The sequence below is a fragment of the Podarcis filfolensis genome, assembly GCF_964270895.1.
Source record: "Podarcis filfolensis genome assembly, chromosome: 4".
NCBI lineage: Eukaryota > Metazoa > Chordata > Lepidosauria > Squamata > Lacertidae > Podarcis > Podarcis filfolensis.
In genome coordinates this window covers 41,628,530-41,649,097 of record NC_139607.1, presented here as the reverse complement: position 1 = coordinate 41,649,097, position 20,568 = coordinate 41,628,530, and the positions used below count along the sequence as shown (strand labels likewise).

Sequence of the window (20,568 nt, the reverse complement as noted above, 5' to 3'; positions counted from 1 at the left end):
TACCTGTAACATCACAATTAATTGCAAGGAAGATAATTAAGATGTCACAAACAGAAGAATACAGGTGGGGAATTAGCAGCAGGAACAGATGAACTCTTAAGCAAGAAAGATCCCATTGTCATGCAAATATCCCTGGTGCCAGGAGAAAACAATGGAAGACAAATGCTGTGAAAAAGAAAATAGGAAATGAAGCAAATGATAATGAAAGAGAATATTTGCACTTGGTTTTCCATGAGGAGCAGGAGGGCCTTTAGGAACATTTGTAAATGGTGGGGAGGAAGGCAGAAATGCAACTGTATCCATTTTGATCACCCTACTGTTGTTCGGCAATGGCTGAAGCTGTGCAATGACTTTTCGGCTGACATATTTGAGGGCTCTGAGTGTTTTTTCTTCTTATTTTCAGCTCAAGAAGGCAAGAGGGAAACATCTTATTTACATTTCCACTGAGTTGGCTGCTTAAATGAGCTAGGTAAGTCACAAATGTCTTGCATGTATTCAGAAGTAATCATTTTAATCACTTAATTAAGCAGCCTTTGTGTTGCATCCACACAAATATGCCAGCTAACATTTTTTATTAAACCAGCGCAAGGAACAAAATGGTTTAGAATAGCTTATGAACTGCTGCCTTTCCAAAAACTATCCATTTTGCAACTGGATTAATTATTCAGTAGGTTTTTTGTTTTGTTTTGTTTTTTAAGAATCTATGGAGATTAGCTGGTCCAGCATAGTGGATGATTTATGAGTGCACCACTCACTGCAAAATGTTGATCAAACCCCAAAGCACTTGGTATTTCAATGCGGAAAAACTCTACACAAATTCCTTTGAATTTTGATACTTTAATTTAAAAAAATCAGTTAATTGTCTCCAATAGAAAATATTATTTATTTGCTAAACTGAACATCATGTATACAGATCCAATTCCTGACTTCTCCATGACAGGCTGGTAAATTATTCTTGCCTGAAACCAGGAAAGCTGCTGCCAGACAATGTATTCCAGGAGTGGGGAGCCTATTCTTGAGGTTATCCAAGGTCTACTCTTGCTCTGCCAGGGGATCCAATTTGGCCCATGAAGCCATTTCTCCAACACCATGCCCACATGTCGATCAGTTGGCATCACTCCAATGTTCCCCTACCTCAGTGGGCCAACATTGACAGGTGGGCAGACCTGCCTACTTATCAGTCACCTGACATTAGGTCACATGACTGACAAGTGGCTGGTCTCGCTCACCTCTCAAACTTAGCCCATATGGGTGGGGGAGATAAACATCTGGCCAAAAATGTTCCCTATCCCTGGAGCAGACAATACTGAGCTAGATGGGCCAGACTCAGTATAAGACAGCTTCCTATGTTTTAGGTAATTGTATTTGCATTGATTTAATTTGTGAGCCATCCAGAAGGCCTAGTCAACTGAACAGTGTTTAAATGCCAAAAAGAAAAAGAAAAACTCTGAAAGCTAATGTGCGAACAAAATTAAGCAGACCGCCTGGTCAGAATGACAGGACATCCACAGCCTTGGGAGAGGTATTATAATCTTTCGTCACAGCACTTAGGGTAGTGATTAAAATCAAAATGAAAAGGGAGGAATTTATATACCATATAAATTAGGGGTCACCAACCTTTTTAGACTAATGGGTTCCTTTGGGTTTTTGAGTGAGCATCATGGGCACCACCACCTCTATTCCTTTCTCTCTCCCATATCAGATCCATCCCACCCCCTCACCCCTGACAACCAGAAAGAGGAAAGTTTTGTGTTCACTTTCCCAGAGAATCTGGGTAAAAGCCTTGAAATCTGAGCCTTGTAAAGTACATTGTGAGAAGCTGCAACGAAGAGTACAAAGTGGCAGTGGGAAAGAGCATCACTCTTCCAATTTCATTCTTCAGCTCTATGTACTTATCACAGAATCACAGAACTGTAGAGTTGGAAGTGACCCTGAGGGTCAGCTGGTCCAAAGCCCTGCAAGGCAAGGAATCTCATCTACAGCATCCATGACAAAAGGTGGGCAGCCAAGCTCTGCTTAAAAACCCCCAATGAAGGAGAATCCACCACCTTCCAGGGAGGGGAAAGGAAGAAAAGGGTAACCACCTCATAACCAAAGGGATACTGAGTGGATGCCAGAGGAAAATCTCAATGGCAGCGCTGGGTATGTCATTGAATATGCTTTCAAGGAAGATATGGGCCTACCAAGAATTGATCCACCTCTGGCTTGGTAGCCCAGTGTGCAATTCATATAGGTATACATATATCCCTTCCACGTTGTGACTTTGGTCATGGGAATGATTTTAACATCTTTGCCTTAACCAAAGATGCAATATGGAAAGCACAAACAGGCTACCTCAATATATATTGGGGAAATAATGGCTTATGAATCTAAGCAAGATCCTTAAAAACCTTTCTCATTCACTTGGGTAATCTAGCCAAAGAAGGCTGATCGCTGAAGAACTGATGCTTTTGAATTATGGTGCTGGAGGAGACTCTTGAGAGGCCCATGGACTGCAAGAAAATCAAACCTATCCATTCTGAAGGAAATCAGCCCTGAGTGCTTACTGGAAGGACAGATCCTGAAGCTGAGGCTCCAATACTTTGGGCCATCTCATGAGAAGAGAAGACTCCTGGGAAAGACCCTGATGTTGGGAAAGATTGAGGGCACAAGGAGAAGGGGACGACAGAGGACAAGATGGTTGGACAGTGTTCTCGAAGCTACTAACATGATTTTGACCAGACTGCCGGAGGCAGTGGAAGACAGGAGTGCCTGGCGTGCTCTGGTCCATGGGGTCATGAAGAGTCGGACACGACTAAACAACAAAACAACAACAACAGCCAAAGACCACCATATCATCATTTACATCACACAGGAGAGGAGAACAGTTTTGACAACAGCACCCAGACTAATCTGGCTCATGGTAGCATAAGATAGCATCTTAACTCATTATTGACACAAGAGATAAGGCACAAGACTTTTAACAGGGTATTAATTTCTCCTGGATTTCTCATTTCTTTGCATAGCCTTTTCTGCACTGTGCTGCTAATATTTAACTTCTATCATCCATCAAGAAAAAGAATGTGGGAAGCCCTCTAAGAGGAAATTGTTCTTTTTGGTCATTATTTTAATCATTTAATACCTTCACTTAAATATGTCAAAATTTCAGAATTATAAAAGACAAAATCCCAGAAATTATTGGTTTGTTCAGGATGAGCATTGTTTGTGATGTATACTGGGAAAGGGTTAGAGACCCTCTCCGATAGATAGCAACTTCCCCAGTTTTCCAAAAATAAATAAATGCCCCACTTGCCTACTAATTACTGCAACAAAAATCTCATTGGGCAAATCCTAATTGCAGATCCCACTTGTAATATCTAAATTTGGTCTCCAGGATCAGCAACTGGGCATTGTAGGCTTTCACATCCAGGCTTGTTGAAACTATTCCTGTACTAAAAAAGATCCCTGCACTAGCAATAAATTAGTTATGTTCAAAGCAGAATTTTTTAAAAGGCATTAATCTCAACTCTCGCTGTACAACATTGCATTTTATTATGACCATTTAAGAGGGCGCATATAGATCACTATGCATTGACAACCTGAACGTATTGCAACAACACTTTTTTACAATAATCACAAATGATATAATGTAATGTATGCATACATAATTGTCTCTCTTTTTATGGGCAATTTTTAAATTCTAAAATAAATAAATTTACTGGGGAAATTAGCATAAAATCTAGTTTGAAAGCAAGACTCTTTCATCGCTCTGTAATGGGCCCTTTAATTGCAACAATGAATTGACTCTTTATGTACATGTCTGTCTGTGTTTTCATTTTTCATGGAAAGTAGGCTATCTGAATACCATCTGCTAAAACTGTTGCATGCATATGGCTGGTACTCTATTTGTTCCAAACACTGGGAGGAATGTGGTAGGAGATTGGAAACCTTGTTCAATATATCTTGCACAGAATGCAGAGTTCAAACTAAATAGCACCCATGTGAGTGGAAGTTTTAAGATACTGCATCTGGAAATGTCTGCTTTAGAAGGTCTTAAGAGAGAAATAGCCAGAGCTGTTAAACATATTAATACATAGCTGGCAAAAGAAAAGAAAAATCTGTCCTGGTGTTAAGTACTGAGTCATCATCTGTATTATACTCAGTTGGGATGTTTGTTTTATATGCCGAGCATATAAGAGAAAGAATCACACTGGTATTGTTGGTTCTTATTTTTTTTTAAATTGTGCAGACATTTTATGTATTGGGGTGTTTGTTTATCTTTTAATCTGGCTAGCAAAAAAGCAGGGCGGGGGACAAATGAATGAATAATACAATTATTGGACACAGATTTTATACTAAAATAAAACAGTAACATATTTCATTACCTGAAGTAGTACAATGCAAAGTGACTGGGTTTGCAGTCTTGTAAACTTAAGTCAAAGGTGGAGGATAAAATATAAAAATTTTCCTCTTGATTCAGAATGATATTTTAGTGAAAGAGCTTCATCCCCCAAAAGCTGAAAGGAGTTCGCATTACAAAATGCAGCCATTAAATTTGCTGTTTAATGAGCTGTTGCTTTTATCTCAGTTATGTGGATTCCCTCTTCACTGTTCATTGTGATTTAAAGAAATGCACAATTAACCCATCAAATGTTGCTATGTAGATTGGCAAGATTTTTGTACACAGGTGTAACACTGACCCACGTGAGGTTAAGAGGCTTCCCAAAACTTACAGAATGTATCAAAAGTTGGACAGATCTTTAACAGGTACTGTAAGCACGTGTGGTGCTGGAGTAGCCCATGGCTGGGGAGACAGGAAGACCAGACATCATTGCTAGTGAACCCTACCTAGGGCTTGGACCTCAGCAGCTGCCCAGGCCCTGACAGCAGCCCCAGTAGGTCACATGCAGATCTTTAAAGAATTATGAGAATGGCTGCTTAACTATTGTTGTGCATTGTTGCATTCCAGTTGACTATAAGAGCTCCTTCCGTGCAGTGGCGTAGTGTGGGGGGTGCAGGGGGGGCCGGCCGCACCGGGCGCAACATCTGGGGGTTAGGGTTAGGGGGCGCAAATCCACGGGTTAGGGGGCGCAAATCCACGGGTTAGGGGGCGCAAATTACTTGCCTTGCCCCGGGTGCTGACAACCCACGCTACGCCACTGCTTCCATGTGCACATACATGCATTGTCCTTGTCCACCTCTCTTCCTTTTCCATGTCAAATTTGAGAGTGGCCAAAAGTGTTCTGATCTCACACAATTGTGTTAGCCTTATGGAGTTATGCTGGGCTCTGGAAATAAAATGACAGCTTTGGGCCCAGGGTTAAATACAATTTCCTTTCCCTTCACCGGTTCTCCCGCAATCTGTCTGAGCAGCGCTCAGGTTATTAATGGAACTGACATTCCTGTACAACTGACTGAGCACTGGCAGCAGCCAGGTAACAAGGCAGAAGGTGACGGCAACAAATCATCTCACACCAAAAGATAAGAGATAACGAAATGTGTTTTGGCGATTAGTTTCAGATCATGCCAGGGAAGAGGAATGTGTTTCACCTGGTTATCCTAGATCCATATTTTGTTCAGGAAATGTCATACAACTTCTTGGAAGCCTATTTTAGCATTAAGCAGTATAGAAATTAAATAATAATACAAATTATGGTTGTGTCTTTTCACAGACAGCTGGCCCTCCAAAAAGTAGAAGCACCCACCCTGCCATCAGACCACTCATATGCTTCACATGTCTGCAACTTCTTCGACCCATAGCTCCCTATATATCTGCTCCATCCCATTCAGATGAATTCCTCTGTTCAGGCAAGCCTTCCAGGATACTCATAGGGTAGAGCCTGTGATCCTCCAGATGTTACTAGACTATCACTGATTTATTTAATGTATATATATCCCACCTTTCTCCCACAGTTGGGGTTCAAGGCAGCTGCTGCTACTGCTTCTTCAACATCTCATATCCACCATTGTATATATGCCCCTTCAAAGTTCTCTCCAATTACTGCCACAATTTTAGATGCACTCTGGCATGCACAGTATGGCTGTTGTAGCTGGACATAGAATTAAAAAATGGCAGCAGCCCAGATTTTCGTTTTAGTTAAAAAGCAGGGATGCCCATTTGATGATGAGATGGCAGTGAAGGGAGATCTTAAGATCTCCACTTTTGTGAATCCAGGTTTGTGATAATTCAGCCTGTCTCCATCTCTTCCACCGAGGTAAGCGGTCCTTCTGCCCTGTTACATCTGATTTCCCCCTTTCACTCCAGTCAGCATGAACACTGGCAAAATTAATGGAACTCTCTGAGTCTCCATTCCAAGACAGCACAGCTGTCTTCTGTGCCTGGTTAGGAACTATAGTTTGTTAAGGGTGTTGGGAATTGAAGCTACAGCTCACAGGAATCTTTGGGGTTGCTTTAATGGTATGGCATGCACACAGCTAGTGGGTAGGTCATGCGAGTCTGTTCCTCCTGCATTGCTCACATTCCACCAACATTTTCAGAAACATTTATGACTGGGGAGGAATCAAGTGATAAAATTCATTTATCGTGCCAAGGCAGCAGAAATGCGCAATCATTGGCTTCTCACAAAGATTATCTGCCACCAAATAATGGGTGGGTGTTTCTTGGGTTTTTGTGGGGTTTTGCTTTCGTTTTGGAAGAAACAGCAGTAAATTAGCATTTTTAGGAGGATCTGTGTTAGCACTACATTAACATAGTCTCAATCCCGGGTTATCTCCACCTCTTTTCTATACAGAACACTTATTATGGAGCACAATATTCAGAATAGTTTCTCAGACAGAGCAGCCTGTTATCTATGTGTCTCATGTGAGGGAAAGGAAAGCCCTTTCGGAAAATTGTGTTTTCCACATTCAGCATCTTTTCTATGAGGCTACAGGGTGACTCAGAGCTGGGCCAGGATGAGAATTATTGATTAAGTACATCCACGGCCAGCTAGCATAATGAGCTACAGAGCATGTCAGGCACACAATGGCATAAACACCCAAAGGACAAGGAGGCAGCAAAGTAATGCCGTTTAAGTGGTAAATCAAGAAACACGATAAAATGGGAGTCTATATCTTTTGGTACAATGGCATTTAAAAACAACAACAACACTTTTGAGCTACCATTGCACAGTTTGTGCCAAGACCCGACAGAAAGTGGAAGAATAAAATGCACATAATTGGCTTCTATAGGAAAATATCCCTTTAAGTCTTGGGAGTCAGTCGTGAAGTGCATCACACACAAAAGAGGAACAGAAGTTGTGATGATGGGGAAGGAGGGGGAAAAGATTGGAGCATGTTGTCAGCCTCATATTTTTGCTCTCCAGAATAGTCATTTAATATGCTGCTCTTCAGTGATAACAGGGACACCTCCTCGTTTTCATGCAGACACAAGCACACCCCCACTGGTACATACTCTCTTGCTCAGTGTCAAGGGGACTGAAAAGAAGAATTTCGTAGGGACATATTTGGAATTATTCTTGCTCAATAGCCCTTTTCAGGCTTTCTGCCCCCCCCATCACTGTCTCTATCACTCTCTGGAGGCTGAAGGGTAACATTAGGATTCAGGCTCATGCAAGGGGGTGGCATGAGTAGAAACAGAGTCCCAGGTTCAGACCGCCGCCCTTAAACTCACAGAGGGTGCTGAGGATAGCCAGCACTTTTATTCCCATTGGCAGGGCAGAGGAGTGGGGGAACAAGGGACATATATTCTTGAATGAAGAGGGTTAATTTCAATTAATATCCTAGGTTTGTTAATGAGGAGAAAATCTTGCACAGAATAAAAGGTGTTAAAATGTGTGCAACTTACTTAGGGGGCAAATAAGAATCATTCTTAAAAGGTTAAAACTGTTTTTAATGAGGTAACATACTTTGAGGAGAGTCTGCTGTGTATAAAACTACCTGGAAAAGTCTCCTCTGCTCTTTCTGCCATATGTTTATAATGCTGTTAGCATGGAAAGTGAATTAAAAGTATATCATTGGCTATGCAACTTTTGCATTTGCGTTGCAGACTGATTTGAGCCAAGGCTGATTCAAGCCTTGTGGGAAAGTAGCCTTAAATGGAAAGGAGTAATATGGGTTGTTAATTTAAAATCTTCCTTAAATTAATGTGAAACACATTGGAGAGGAGCATAGTGGTGACCACTGGTTATTGAGCTGTCTACAGTCTCTACGGAAGCACCTTGAGCTCCATCCAGAGAATTGTGCATGAACTGCACTCTGACTCAAAAAGAGAGAAAAGAATACAAGAGCATTTGGAATCTGTTTAACTGGATCAAATTGTGCATAGAAATATATTGCTACTGTAGGTGTTCCTAACAGTGTACTAAATATTTGTTATTCCTTTAAGCAACATTCAGCAGTGCCAAGTCAATCAAAGTCCTATGCTATAGATTTCATTAGCCTTTCTTTTCAACAAAGGAGAAGGAAACACAGTAACCACCTTGGCTTTCACACAGGGAGGCTCAGATCAGGCTGTTCATATGATCCATGCCATTTCTTCATGGTCCTCACGCATAAGGATATTTTATCTCATTTGCACATTAATCTGTGGTTCAAAAAATAAACCCATGATACAATTTGCATTTAAATGCTATTCTGTTTTCCCTCAGTGCACTCATTCTAAAAAAAATGTATGTTGATATGCTTTTTGTACCCAGAACAGGAACATTTGGGGTGTGAAAAAACCAACACATAAGTAAGTTCCAACATTCACCTTAGTCCTGGGAGTGCAGATTAAGTCCATTCATAATGGAATTCCCAAAGATCAAAGCCCTTTACAGACACTCTCCTTTTGTGCAATGGCTATCGTCTGAGGGGGAAACTCCGTCACTGGCTCCACCTTTGCCACCACATGCATGCTGGTCCTGCCCATAAAGACCCACCCTTTGGGAGAGTAAGTTAAAAGTGAGGAGCCTGTTGTACCCAGGCAATTTAGAATTCCATGCAATCTGTGCCCACAACCCCAGAGAGCCACTACCATTTTACTGTTGTTGGTATCTGTCCGTCTTAGGAGACAATAGAGGGGTGCGCCTTTGGGAAGGTTGCAGCACCTGCTGTGGCTGTGGAGACTGATACGGGAGAGACATGTTTTGTTGCAGCTGGGGCAGATGAAGGCTGATGCAGGTGTACCACTGCCTTTCTTTACCATTCAGTGTAAACAATACTGAGCTAGATTAGGGGTCAGCAACCTTTTTCAGCCGTGGGCTGGTCCAGGTAAAGGTAAAGGGACCCCTGACCATTAGGTCCAGTCGTGACCGACTCTGGGGTTCCGGCGCTCATCTCGCTTTATTGGCCGAGGGAGCTGGCGTACAGCTTCCGGATCATGTGGCCAGCATGACTAAGCCGCTTCTGGCGAACCAGAGCAGCGCACGGAAACGCCGTTTACCTTCCCGCCGGAGCGGTATCTATTTATCTACTTGCACTTTGATGTGCTTTCGAACTGTAAGGTTGGCAGGAGCAGGGACTGAGCAATGGGAACTCACCCTGTCACGGGGATTCGAACCGCCAACCTTCTGATTGGCAAGTCCTAGGCTCTGTGGTTTAACCCACAGAGCCACCCGCATCCCAAAGACCATGTGGTAGGCCGGACTATATTTTGGAGAGAAAAAATTAACAAATTCCTATGCCCCACAAATAACCCAGACACATTCTACTCATGTAAAAACACACTGATTCTCGGACCATCCACGGGCCAGATTGAGAAGGCGTTTGGGCCGCATCCGGCCCCCAGGCCTTAGGTTGCCTATCCCTGAGCTAGATGGACCAACGGTCTGGCACTGTATATGACAGCTTCTTCTGCTCCTATGAATGTAGCACCTTTCTCTCCCCAGAAAGAAGATCAAATTATTCAAACATACCCAACAAAAACACAAAATATTCAGGGGTGTGCTAGTAGTTGGCTTGGCTGGCCCTCACCAATGGTCCAGAGGGAAGCTCAAAAAATGCCAATAAAGCCCAATGGCCAGGGTGACTGCTGGAGATCCCCAATGCAAGAAGAACCCCCTCAAGTGACAATCCTGCTGAGGGTCCTTCTTAAAACTGTAGCTACCCCTGCTGAGGAAGTTTACAAGCTTGACTCGGGGCAGCAGATGACATGCGCAGCAATAAGGCATCAGTAAGGAAATTGAGTTTCATTTAATGTTATTGCCTTTAACAGGCCATCTGGCAGCCAGGTATAATGAGGCCTTCTAGAAAGTTTTAAATGACTCTCATAATAAGATCACCCTATTCCTTAAAAACTGCAGCATTTCCTACTTTCCTCACAGTAACATTTCCCAGTATGTGACAGCTCCATAAAGACCTATCAACCCAATCCACATTACAGCAACAAATATGCAGAGAGTTACTTGCTACTTGTGAGGCAAGGAAGAAGGGCTACCCCTGTGCTATCCATATAATCAGTTATCAGTAATCAATATATTCATATATGCTCACACATAATCAGGGCTTACAGTATTTTATAATCCATTTTGAATCAAAGGGAAACTGTGCCTTAGCTAACTGCATATTGCTTGAAACAGCAAATTTAGGAGCCGACCTTTCCCCTACAAACATCTGTGTACCCTGGACATGGGGAAGACGTGAATCAGAGATTCTGGTACAAAATCCCCTCAGATACAGGCTAAATTAATCCACAGAACAGGAAGAGCAAAACCGCAAAATCTCCAGGCTCCCTGTCCTGTCATAACTAGGGGAGAGGTTAGACAGAGCGTCACTGCGAGCATCGGAAAGCAGAACTAGAACTCCGTGCTTGACCAGTGCTTGACCAGGAGCTGGTAGCATGGCAAGAAGCTTGCTAATTGGCTAATTTTTGCTGACAATATCGTGACTGTCTCATGGTTGTCTCATGATCTATGATTTGCTGTGATCTGCTCAGGTATAAGACCTCTGGATTTCTGTCAATCGGGGTCCCAGTTCCTTTTGGAAGAGATTCCAAACTGGGTCCTTATTGCCTGGCAATAAACTTCACCTTCTTATTCTCCATTGCTGAGTCTGCCTGATCCTTATTTAACACCAAGCAAGTACCCACTTACGTTCACGTGCTTCACTTGAGGGAGCCAAGTCATGTGGCAAGCGCTTTTAAATGTTACCCTGAGGAGCAGGAGAACTCACCATAGGGAGCCCATGTTCAGTGGCATTCCAAAGGCAAATGTAGCATTGAGTTCAGCTCTTAAAAAACATTTCTGACACAGACATCCCTCACTGCTGAAATTTTCACCCGACAGGTATCTCATTGGGTCACATCCTTGCACCAAACATTTCGCCAAAAAAGTTATTATCAGGCACTGCTGCTTTTTATAGCTTTGTGTGCACCTTGGTTTGTGGATACACAACAATTCAAATATGTCAAGAAGGAGAAGACAAGAGATTATGTAAGACAGCTGAGAGCTGCATCCTTTGTCTTCAGTCCAACCCAAATCTTGCACTTCATGCATTTCCCATGTTTCTGAGGTCCAAGCCTGACATTTCCTTTAAGCAAGGTTGCAATTCACATCCAGCTGGTGTCCCTAACACGGTTTTCAGTCTTTTATTTTGCAGCCATATAAAATATGAATATGACCAACTGCTATTGTAAAACATACCCTGTTACCCATATTACTGGGTTTTTTCCAGAATGTGCAGGATGTTTCAATTCTCATTTTTGAAATGATTCTTGAAAGCAACGCACTATTTAAATCTAAAGGTTTTGGACTTTAGTTTTTGAATGGGGAGGGGGGACAATCAAATTCTGACTCTCTTCATCTGAGCACAGCATGGAAAATGACTCAGCTGCAGCTTGCACACAAGACCCCTTTACAGAGGGCATTTGCCAATAAGATGCTACCCAATCACTTCGACAAATAAGGCGAAGAGGCCATTTCTTCCCCTCTGCCTCTGTGTACTCATGTATTTTTCAAAAGTGTCATTCTGTGTGCCACTTGGCATTTGGATGAGCTTCTCCCCCGAGAGTTTAAAATGGAGGATTGCAACAGAATGGTTCCAAGAATGCTTGAGCACCTGTGAACAAGCCACGTTCCTTTGGTTTTCTACTATCACACAAAGCTTTGAAAATATTGTGACTCAGAGCTAATTTAAGCATGTGAGAGACAGCACATTGTAATAATTACTTCTGGGTTGCAGCTGGAAAATCACATATTTCGAATGCCACTTCCTCATATAAAAGCTAATCCCTTTCACCCCTGACAAGCCAGCTCTCCATTTGTTCCTACAAGAAGCAAAAGGAGAAACACGAGTTGCAGCGCAAGTATATACATCTTTCCATAAGCAATTCCCATAGAATTCATGGGGCTTTCTTCCCAGGTAAGCAGATACAGGATTACAGAAGGGTTGGGAAATGGCAGGTCCAAATGCAGCCCTCTAGCTCTCTCTATCTGGGACTTTCTGGGACTCTCTTCAGGCCACACCCTCAAGTCATGCCACAAGCCTTCCTCACAATTCCCCCCCCCCCCCGGGCTGGAATGTGTCCTTGAGATCAGATAATGGCTCTTGCTTCCCTGGACACAAGATTGAGAGGGGTGTGAGAGTGTGTGCAGAAACTAGGCTAGTGTACGAAGGTAAAATTTACATACATTGCTCCAACTTCTTTTGCACAAATGGTTACTCAGAAGGAAATGCTGCCCTTAAGATTGAAAAGTTTCCCTGCCCTTGAATTACAGAATCACTTGCCTTTTCTGCTTTCTGCTTTCCGACCTCTACAGTAATATGTGAATGAGTAAGACCCACAAATCCTCTTGTTTACTTTTGAACAGAAGTAATGAAAAGAAGAAGAAAGATATCTTATTTTTCTCTTCATATATAACAAATGAACCAGCCATGTACTGGAAAAAAAGGTCACAATCCCATTCAGCACGCCCCATTTCTACAAACCAGAAGTTGATCAGTGAAAATTTTGGCAACGTAACAAAGTCTTTAAGAAAGACTGAAACACCACAAGAGAGAAAGCCAAGAGAAGTTCTCATCGGGTGTACTGTTTTTATATTTTCATGCAATCCTATCATGTTTATTTGGTTATTAAGTCCTATTGAATTCACTGGGAACTGGGAAATCACTGGGAACTGAATCCGCTGAGACTTACTTCTGAGTGGACATGTACACAGGATCGTGCTGCAAATGTTTATGTTCCATCACAATATGATTTCTGACTGAAAATAGACTGTGGGCCTCATAATGAATACTATCTTGGGATGGCATCTCCCCTTGTGGAGACGAATCTCCTAAATATAAGGGCAACTTCTAAATATCAGAACCTAGAAGATGCTATGTATTCTCCTTTAACTGAATGCAGTCATTATAGCTATATTCCAGAATGTTTACTGAATAACCTGCATCAGTACTGAAAATGTGAACCCCAATGAAATATCAGAAGTGCAACCCTTTAAAAAAGTCCATCAAAACATGTTTAGGACATTTTAGATACATGTCTCCACATATTAACAACTTGTAAGCCTTCAGGATCACAGAAGCATCATAAAGGGGCAATCTAGTGATTTCAATCTCAGTTCCAGGACTTGAATAATGTAGTAGGAGAACTAGCTGATTTTCTGGCAATAACATCTTTCCCACGTAATTTATTAGCTTGTTTATGTGTAAGACCAAGAGTCTAAAAACCACTGAAGCAAGTAACAACAAAGATTAAACAAGATACTCGATAAAGTTAACGGGGTACACAGATTTTAACAGCAAATATACACACGTACGACATCTTTTCAAACAGATTGCTGATGGATAATCCCATTCATCCAAAAATTGAATGTATTTAAATGCCTTTACCTTTTCAATTGCTTTTCTCTTTGTTCCCAAATCCATCCAGGTGTTTTCATTCTCCAGCATGTCCATAAAGGCCCAACGAATCCCTTCAGTCAATTCTGCCATCTGCAACAAATATTACCATAATTACTTAAGAAATGTGAAATGCTCTGAAGACTTGCTGTCCAATTCAGTGAAGGGGCTCTGCATGCAAAAGCAGCCGTGTGTGTGTGTAGCCAAAACAGATGTACACATCTGGATGTGTGTTCACATCTGCAAATCAAAATGCTCATCTACAGTGCTCATCTGGTCCCCAGCTAAATGTCACTAATTGTACTAAATTAGTGTGGGATTGGTGCCTATGAAAGTAGGAACATTAAAATCCATAGCAAAGTTTCCCTTCCATTTATTTTCTACCCTTTAACTCCAAGACTACTCTTCAGGTATTTAAGAACTGGAAGAACATGGTTATGAAAATATTATAAAAAATCTTTTACTGGATAGAGCAGAGCTGATATGTGACAATATATATATATAGGCCCAAGGAAATTGTACAAGAACATCAGTGGATGACTGTAACCTAAATATAATATGAATACACAGCAGTGTAATAAGACGCTTCCATGCAATGTTTTTCTGTGCACTTGGTTACGTTTTCTGCAGCATACATGCAGCATCATATGAATGTAAGATGAGTCTGTTGGATCAGGCCAAAGGCCCACCTAGGCCCGCACTGTGTTCTCACAGCAGCTGAGGGAAACCAGCAACCAAGATTCGAGCACAGGAGCACTCTCCCCTCCTGTGGTTTCCAGAAACTGATATTCAGAAGCAATTCAGGAAAGATGAGAAATCTGTCCATAGGTCAAATTAGCCAGGGTGGCTGAAGTGGAGCCTCCATGTTCCAAGGCAGCATAGCAAATGCCATCCCATTGTTTTCCTCATCCATTCTGGATTTAACATTTCCACATTTTTTATTGGGCTTCATTGGACTTTCCACAAAAAGGATAAATCCAGATTCAATGGGAAAATCTCGAGGGATGGCATTTTGATGCGGAAGCTGGGCAAAGCTTCCAGGCATGAATGGCCCCAATTCCATAACAAAATGCTGTGTGGAAGTGCCAGAAATGTCAGGTGAATCACCTCCCTGATTGAAAGTTTGGAGATTGACCTAAGTGGGGGGAAATAATGTCCTTATCTAAACAACCGAAGGGGATTGTAGCATCTCATTTTCATGATTCATTACTAGCCTTTAAATATCACATCATTTTTATACAATATGGAAGCCAGTACAGCCCTGGCATTAAATATGACCAAGCATTCAACAGTCGGGAGTAAACTGCATCCCAGGGAATAAGGTAACTTGGAGATATTGATGGCAGAGCACTGTTTCAATTAACTTAGTGCACTAATGAGGTGAACTCCCTGTACTTGGAGGTTGGCAGTTCATATTCTAGCTCTACAATTGGACCCTGGTGTATATTCTGGTTTTTATGCACCAGCTGTAGCAGTAGGGGTGGGAGGAGAAATCTATTCATACCATCAGAGTTGTTATCAAAATTGTTCAGGCGTAGCCGTACGAAATGCTGCCTAGACTGTAGGTCAAAAACAGTGCTATATTTAGACACAAATAATATCTCTTTGATAAAAGGAGGGAGAGAAGAAAACATCCAGGGCATGAGCTCATCAGTGACTAAATACAAAAATACCATGCTTCCCATAATTCATTATTTATTCAGCATGGACCTTCTACAAACTAAGAGGGGGGATGGTTTGGTGTCATCTAGATAGCTGAAACACAGGAAAAGGAAAGGCAGACTGAAGAAAATAGAAGATGCCATATTTTAAAAAAGAGAGATCAACCTGGCATCTAGTCTATGACCCAGTCCCCATCCATCCTCAAGAATACGCCCCAATGATATCAGTGAGATTTATTCAAGTAAATGTTCACAGGATAGCATTCTACAATTCTGTGCATACTTATGTAAGATCATGGCATTTCTCAGTTACTAAAATGTCTCATTTGCCATTTGATCTTTCCAGCTATTCTGGGGGGAAACAGGATAGTAACAAATAGCCCTAAAGACAACCTATGAAATACTACACAATGGTTAAAGTTGCAGTGGAGAAGGGGCCACAAAGCACCAGTGGTCAGATTAGGGCAGTTTCCTGTGCCACCACCACATCAAAGTGGTAATTGGCACAAGTGATTTCTGGGCTGCATCACCCACAATGCTTTGCTCTGAGGAAGGGTAGGCTTGCTGTGACCAGGATGTCATGGAGCAGGGACAGCAATGATAAGGGGAGAAAGAAGGTATAAGAGGATGCAGTGGAGGATGAGGAAGGAGTGAGGGATGGAGGAGAAGGTAGTGATACTGACAGAGGGAGGAGGTGGTGAGGGCAGAAAATGTAGAAGGCAGCAGCACAATTTCAAAGGCACCAAAATGCACCTACCATATCCAACTTGTCTTCTTGGAAGTGCAGATCTACAAACATTCTTCCAGCAACATAAGGGAGAGCACTTTCCACGAAGTTTACACATTTATCCCACTGAGGCAGTAAGGAGGTTGTCCCCTGGATTACCTGTTTTGACCAAACAACATTCCATGACTATAACCAGATTTGCTGAAAAATCAGGCAGACATGTATTTCCTCTTCTAATCTCCCGTACTCCCACAAGAGCAGCATTCTGGAATTCTAGGCATTAAACAGCCACAAAAGGGTTGTCCCCATGCATATGCTCATAACTCCAACATTGACTGGGTGGAGGAACACTAGGCTACATTAGGGGTGTGATACAGCTGTGGAACTTTTTCTCAATTTGGGTACCACTCACCATTAGTGTGGAAAGGAAAACTCACTCTCTAATAATAGCAACGTGTGAACAAAGGTGCAGACAATCAGCTACCATTTCACTGGAGCAATCAACAACTATGTCACTATAAATGGTAAATGTGGAAAGCCCTAGAATATCTTAAGTTAGGAATGGTGCTGCTAGCTCTACAGTTTGTAAATTCTCAGTTCTATTCAGTTCATTACAGAGTCCCAAGCAATGATGTCATCCTTTCTCTCTGCTTCATATTCCAGCCATTAAAGAATGCAAATCACAGCCTAACACAGAAACATGATGCTGGAATAAAAGGGAGAAAGACTTGGATATAGAAAAAAAGATAACCTGTGAATTTTTCATTCAGCTCTGTGCCCAGACTAGAGTCCTGATGTCCTGAGAGAGGTTAGTGATGTTCTCCAACTTCTTTAAATGCATTGAATTCAAGCTTGCTAGCTGGAAGCACAGGGACTCACAGAATCCATCTATCAACTGCTGTCTTCATAAGCTTCATAGGCACACAGGGCATATTGATATCAAAATCTCACACTTACCCTTGAAAACTCCAACCACCTATACTGAAAGCGCCGGCTGAGGTTAAATATTCTCGAATAAACCATTCTCCATACCAGGTAATTGGCAATAGTCCTGTCAAAGCAGACACATCTTTATGTCAGACAGTTAGACCCATGTGTTGTAATGTACAGCTGTCTGAGACTATAAATAAATAGGTGACTAGATTCCACCACCCTTCCTCAGATCAGTGCACTACCTGCAATGGTAGCAGCTTCACCTTGAAAATTAATGAGCAATGACCAAATTCACAAAAACCTGTTAGACAGAAGCGGTTGCATGATAACAGCCATTTGGTGTGTGAATGATGGTGGATCTTCCATTTGGAGCATATTTCAACAGTTTTGCATCCTGAGATGGAATTTGGCGTTAGTGCTCCTGTGCAAAGAATGGGTGTTCTCCCCCCACACACCAAGTACTCACGAACTAATAAAGGAGAAACAATCTAGCTACAAAATCTATAGGAAAGTTTGCCTTAATTAAATGTAATGGGATGTATTGCAACTTTTAATCAGAGTAGATCCATTGAAATAAATGGCCCTAAGTTTGTCATGTTCACTCATTTCGGCGGGTCTATTCTGAGTACAAGTTAGTTGGCCACAACTCAGTGTTGTGATATCTGGTGATCCTTAACAAGCCATCAACAATACATCAGCAAATATCTCACACATCCTACTCACATAGCAATAATGAAACACTTGCAGGGCAATTCAGATAGCAAGTGCAACCATATAAACTAAAGGAACGGGCTTTCTACTACAGAGAAGTAAACATGGTATTTAATGGCTTAATTGGAAGCGGAACACAGCAGGGGTTAGCCCAGAAATCAAACTTTAGTTCTGAAAACGTATCAATTGATTTATTTATTTTTTTAAAAAGGGAGAGTCTTTGAGCCTATATAAATTCACCCCACTTATCAGCCCACATTCATTCAGGATTAGAGGGCAGAGGTTCCAGGTGACAAGGTTTTAAGGCCTGCGCCTGCCGCTTTTAGAAATTAAGCACCATGGTACATTGTGCCTTATTCAGCATTTTCGGATATAGAATGTGATAATACTTCTGTAATCCAGTGTTATACACCTGAGGCTTCTGCATGGCTGGATCTCTTAATACTAATGCTCAAAGACATTAAAAACACATTTTTCAAAGTCAGAGCTAGCAGTAATATGGCACTTCACCCCCACTGCCACCACCTCAGAGCATTTTGGCAGTGCTAGACTTTTCTACCTAATTAAAGACCGCCAATAACATATCTCCCTTTTTTTTTAAAAAAAGCAATCTGACACTATTTTAATTGATTCAAAAAAGAACACAGAAGTGAATGTTGCTGAGATCTACATTGGCTATTTGTTTTTTTACACACACACAAATCATAAAATAAAATAAAATCTGTACTTTACAGCAAAGCCTGTTCCGGTTAAGTTTTCCTGTTCCCCCCAGCAGTACTATCTACCACCAACTGCGTTCTGGGAATGGTTCTGGGAGAAAGAGTGAGGCAAGCGAAGTCACCAGAGCCTGTTTCAAATGGGCTTACTGACATATTTCCTTTTGCTGTGTCTTTCACCCCTTACCTTTCCTCTCAGTAATTTCCCTGTTTCCTTCTCTTCTCCCCACTGAATAACATAGAAGACAACCCATAGTCACTAGCATTATTTTCACAATTCTGTAGAACTTGCCACGTTGTGGTAATGGACCTTTATTATGCAATACCCTTGACTTCTGCAGAAGTCATGGGCCCTTTCTGCGAAAACAGCAGGACCCTCTTAGAGCATCTCTGTTTCAATGGCTCCGAGCAGCATCTTTTCACTTTGCTATCATTAGTATCTGCAGTGTTCACGAAACAAACCGGACTTATGGCTGAAGAGCAACAAATTGTTCAGTCAATATGATATGCCTTCCCAGTCGTGAGAGGATTCCTATAATGATCGCCTCAATTTTCACATTTCCCCCCAAACACAGAAAAGCTTTGCACTTGGGGGGGGGGGAATCCATTCGCCTGGAATTGCTAGCAATGAGTTCTCTTGCTGCAGCATTCACACGATTTTGTTTTCATAGCAACCCCAGAGACAGGAATAATTGAAAGGGTCCACCTGTGGTTTGAAAACAAAGTGGTAACAAACCACAGTATGCCAAGATCCTAAACATTATACTGAAAAGTCAGGGATTGTTTCTGAGCAAAAACATACACCAAGCAAATTAGAAATCCTTACTTTTTTCTTTCACTTTCTAGTATCCTGAACAAATCCTTGAAGTACTGAGGCACACGAACAACAACGTTTTCTGAAGCATCTATGTCCTTAAGTTCAGGATAAAGCTTGGTGTCAATCACCTTCTTGATATATCCCAGCCAGTCAAACTGAAACACAAGCAAAGGTTCAGTTCCTGACTCTTGCAGACAACAACAAAAGCTTATAAGTTAATTACCTACCATTAGCTGAACGACTTAAAAGTTTTGCCTAATTTCAAAGTTGAAGTTCACTGCACAACATCACAAATATTTTGAAACTTAAATAAAAATGCAGCTGTATTTAAAATAATAGTGAACACCTGTTTCAACTAATTTCATTTAAATTGCCATCTTATGCACATCTGAAGAACCTTTCAGTTTGAAAGGTAATTACACAGTCCAATCAGGCATTAATATAGTCATTTTCCAATTAACTTCAACCAACCTGAGGGATCAGGGTGCTGAGTTCCGATATGTTCATTTTGTTGTACATAGATTCATTGGTTCGATTCTCATGTGGAATCATTATCTGCAAAATATAAATGCAAACAAATATTATTTTCCTCCACAAATCCACTCTGACTTTGCCAACACTCACATAATCTGGGTGCGACAAGGTATGAATAGCAATGTTACCTGTTCAGTTTTCAATAAAATAAGTTGCAAACCTATTATTATGATTCATTAGCAAAAAATCTTCTTTTTCCATAAACATTTTACATTTCCCCCCATGTAACACAATGAAATTCATCTTTATCCATACTAATATCTATCCCTTCCAGTATGAAACGATGTTCAGTTTCATAATCCCAGGTGGATACCTACTCTACATCAAATGTATCTGAAAGACAGGAAAATCTAGAAAACTAACTAACCAGTGGACTAGGGAGAAATTATTGTAAACTACTGATGCTGTCTTCAAATTTAGCACCGCAATTAGGCCTGGAAACTAATTGCCAGTCAGGTCAGGAATGGCATTATATGCTCAAGCTGTCTTGCCCTGGTAAGCAGGCTGGCTACTGAATTTGGCACCACCAGAAGTTTCCAAATTGTTTTCAGTGTCAGTGCAACATATAACTCATTATAGTAATCTAACCTAGAGGTTATTTAGCAGCAGCTGTAAAGAGCTCCCACTCATTTACATTTATATTCTTGTTCAACCCTGAAATCCTTCGAATATCAAACTTATTCCTGGATGTGCTACTGGCAGTTGCCTACT

At 41.5% G+C, this 20,568-nt stretch overlaps 2 protein-coding genes across 6 annotated transcripts in view; one reads left to right on the top strand and one right to left on the bottom strand.

Annotated features, from left to right (window-relative positions):
* The window catches only part of LOC310762005 (uncharacterized protein), a 352,306-nt gene that overhangs the window by 247,308 nt on the left and 84,430 nt on the right, over nucleotides 1–20,568 (top strand). The window contains exons 6-7 of one of the 4 annotated variants that reach the window (XR_014547773.1): nucleotides 404–469; nucleotides 1,703–2,499. Coding sequence is in view for 3 of the 4 variants with exons in the window: in XM_083612455.1 (XP_083468581.1) it covers nucleotides 404–464 (61 nt within the window). In the remaining variant the exon portion in view is untranslated. Of the gene's footprint in view, nucleotides 1–403; nucleotides 470–1,702; nucleotides 2,502–16,809; nucleotides 16,952–20,568 lie in introns of those variants that run through there. The other 3 variants (XM_083612455.1, XM_083612454.1, XM_083612453.1) reach the window with 3 other exon arrangements.
* PHEX (phosphate regulating endopeptidase X-linked) overlaps nucleotides 1–20,568 on the bottom strand; it is a gene marked incomplete at its 5' end in the record, with an annotated part of 104,893 nt that overhangs the window by 35,614 nt on the left and 48,711 nt on the right. For both annotated transcript variants that reach the window (XM_083612270.1, XM_083612271.1), the window contains 5 exons: nucleotides 13,750–13,851; nucleotides 16,177–16,305; nucleotides 17,104–17,197; nucleotides 19,333–19,478; nucleotides 19,795–19,878. In XM_083612270.1, coding sequence (XP_083468396.1) covers nucleotides 13,750–13,851; nucleotides 16,177–16,305; nucleotides 17,104–17,197; nucleotides 19,333–19,478; nucleotides 19,795–19,878 — 555 coding nt within the window. The remainder of the gene's footprint in view (nucleotides 1–13,749; nucleotides 13,852–16,176; nucleotides 16,306–17,103; nucleotides 17,198–19,332; nucleotides 19,479–19,794; nucleotides 19,879–20,568) is intronic.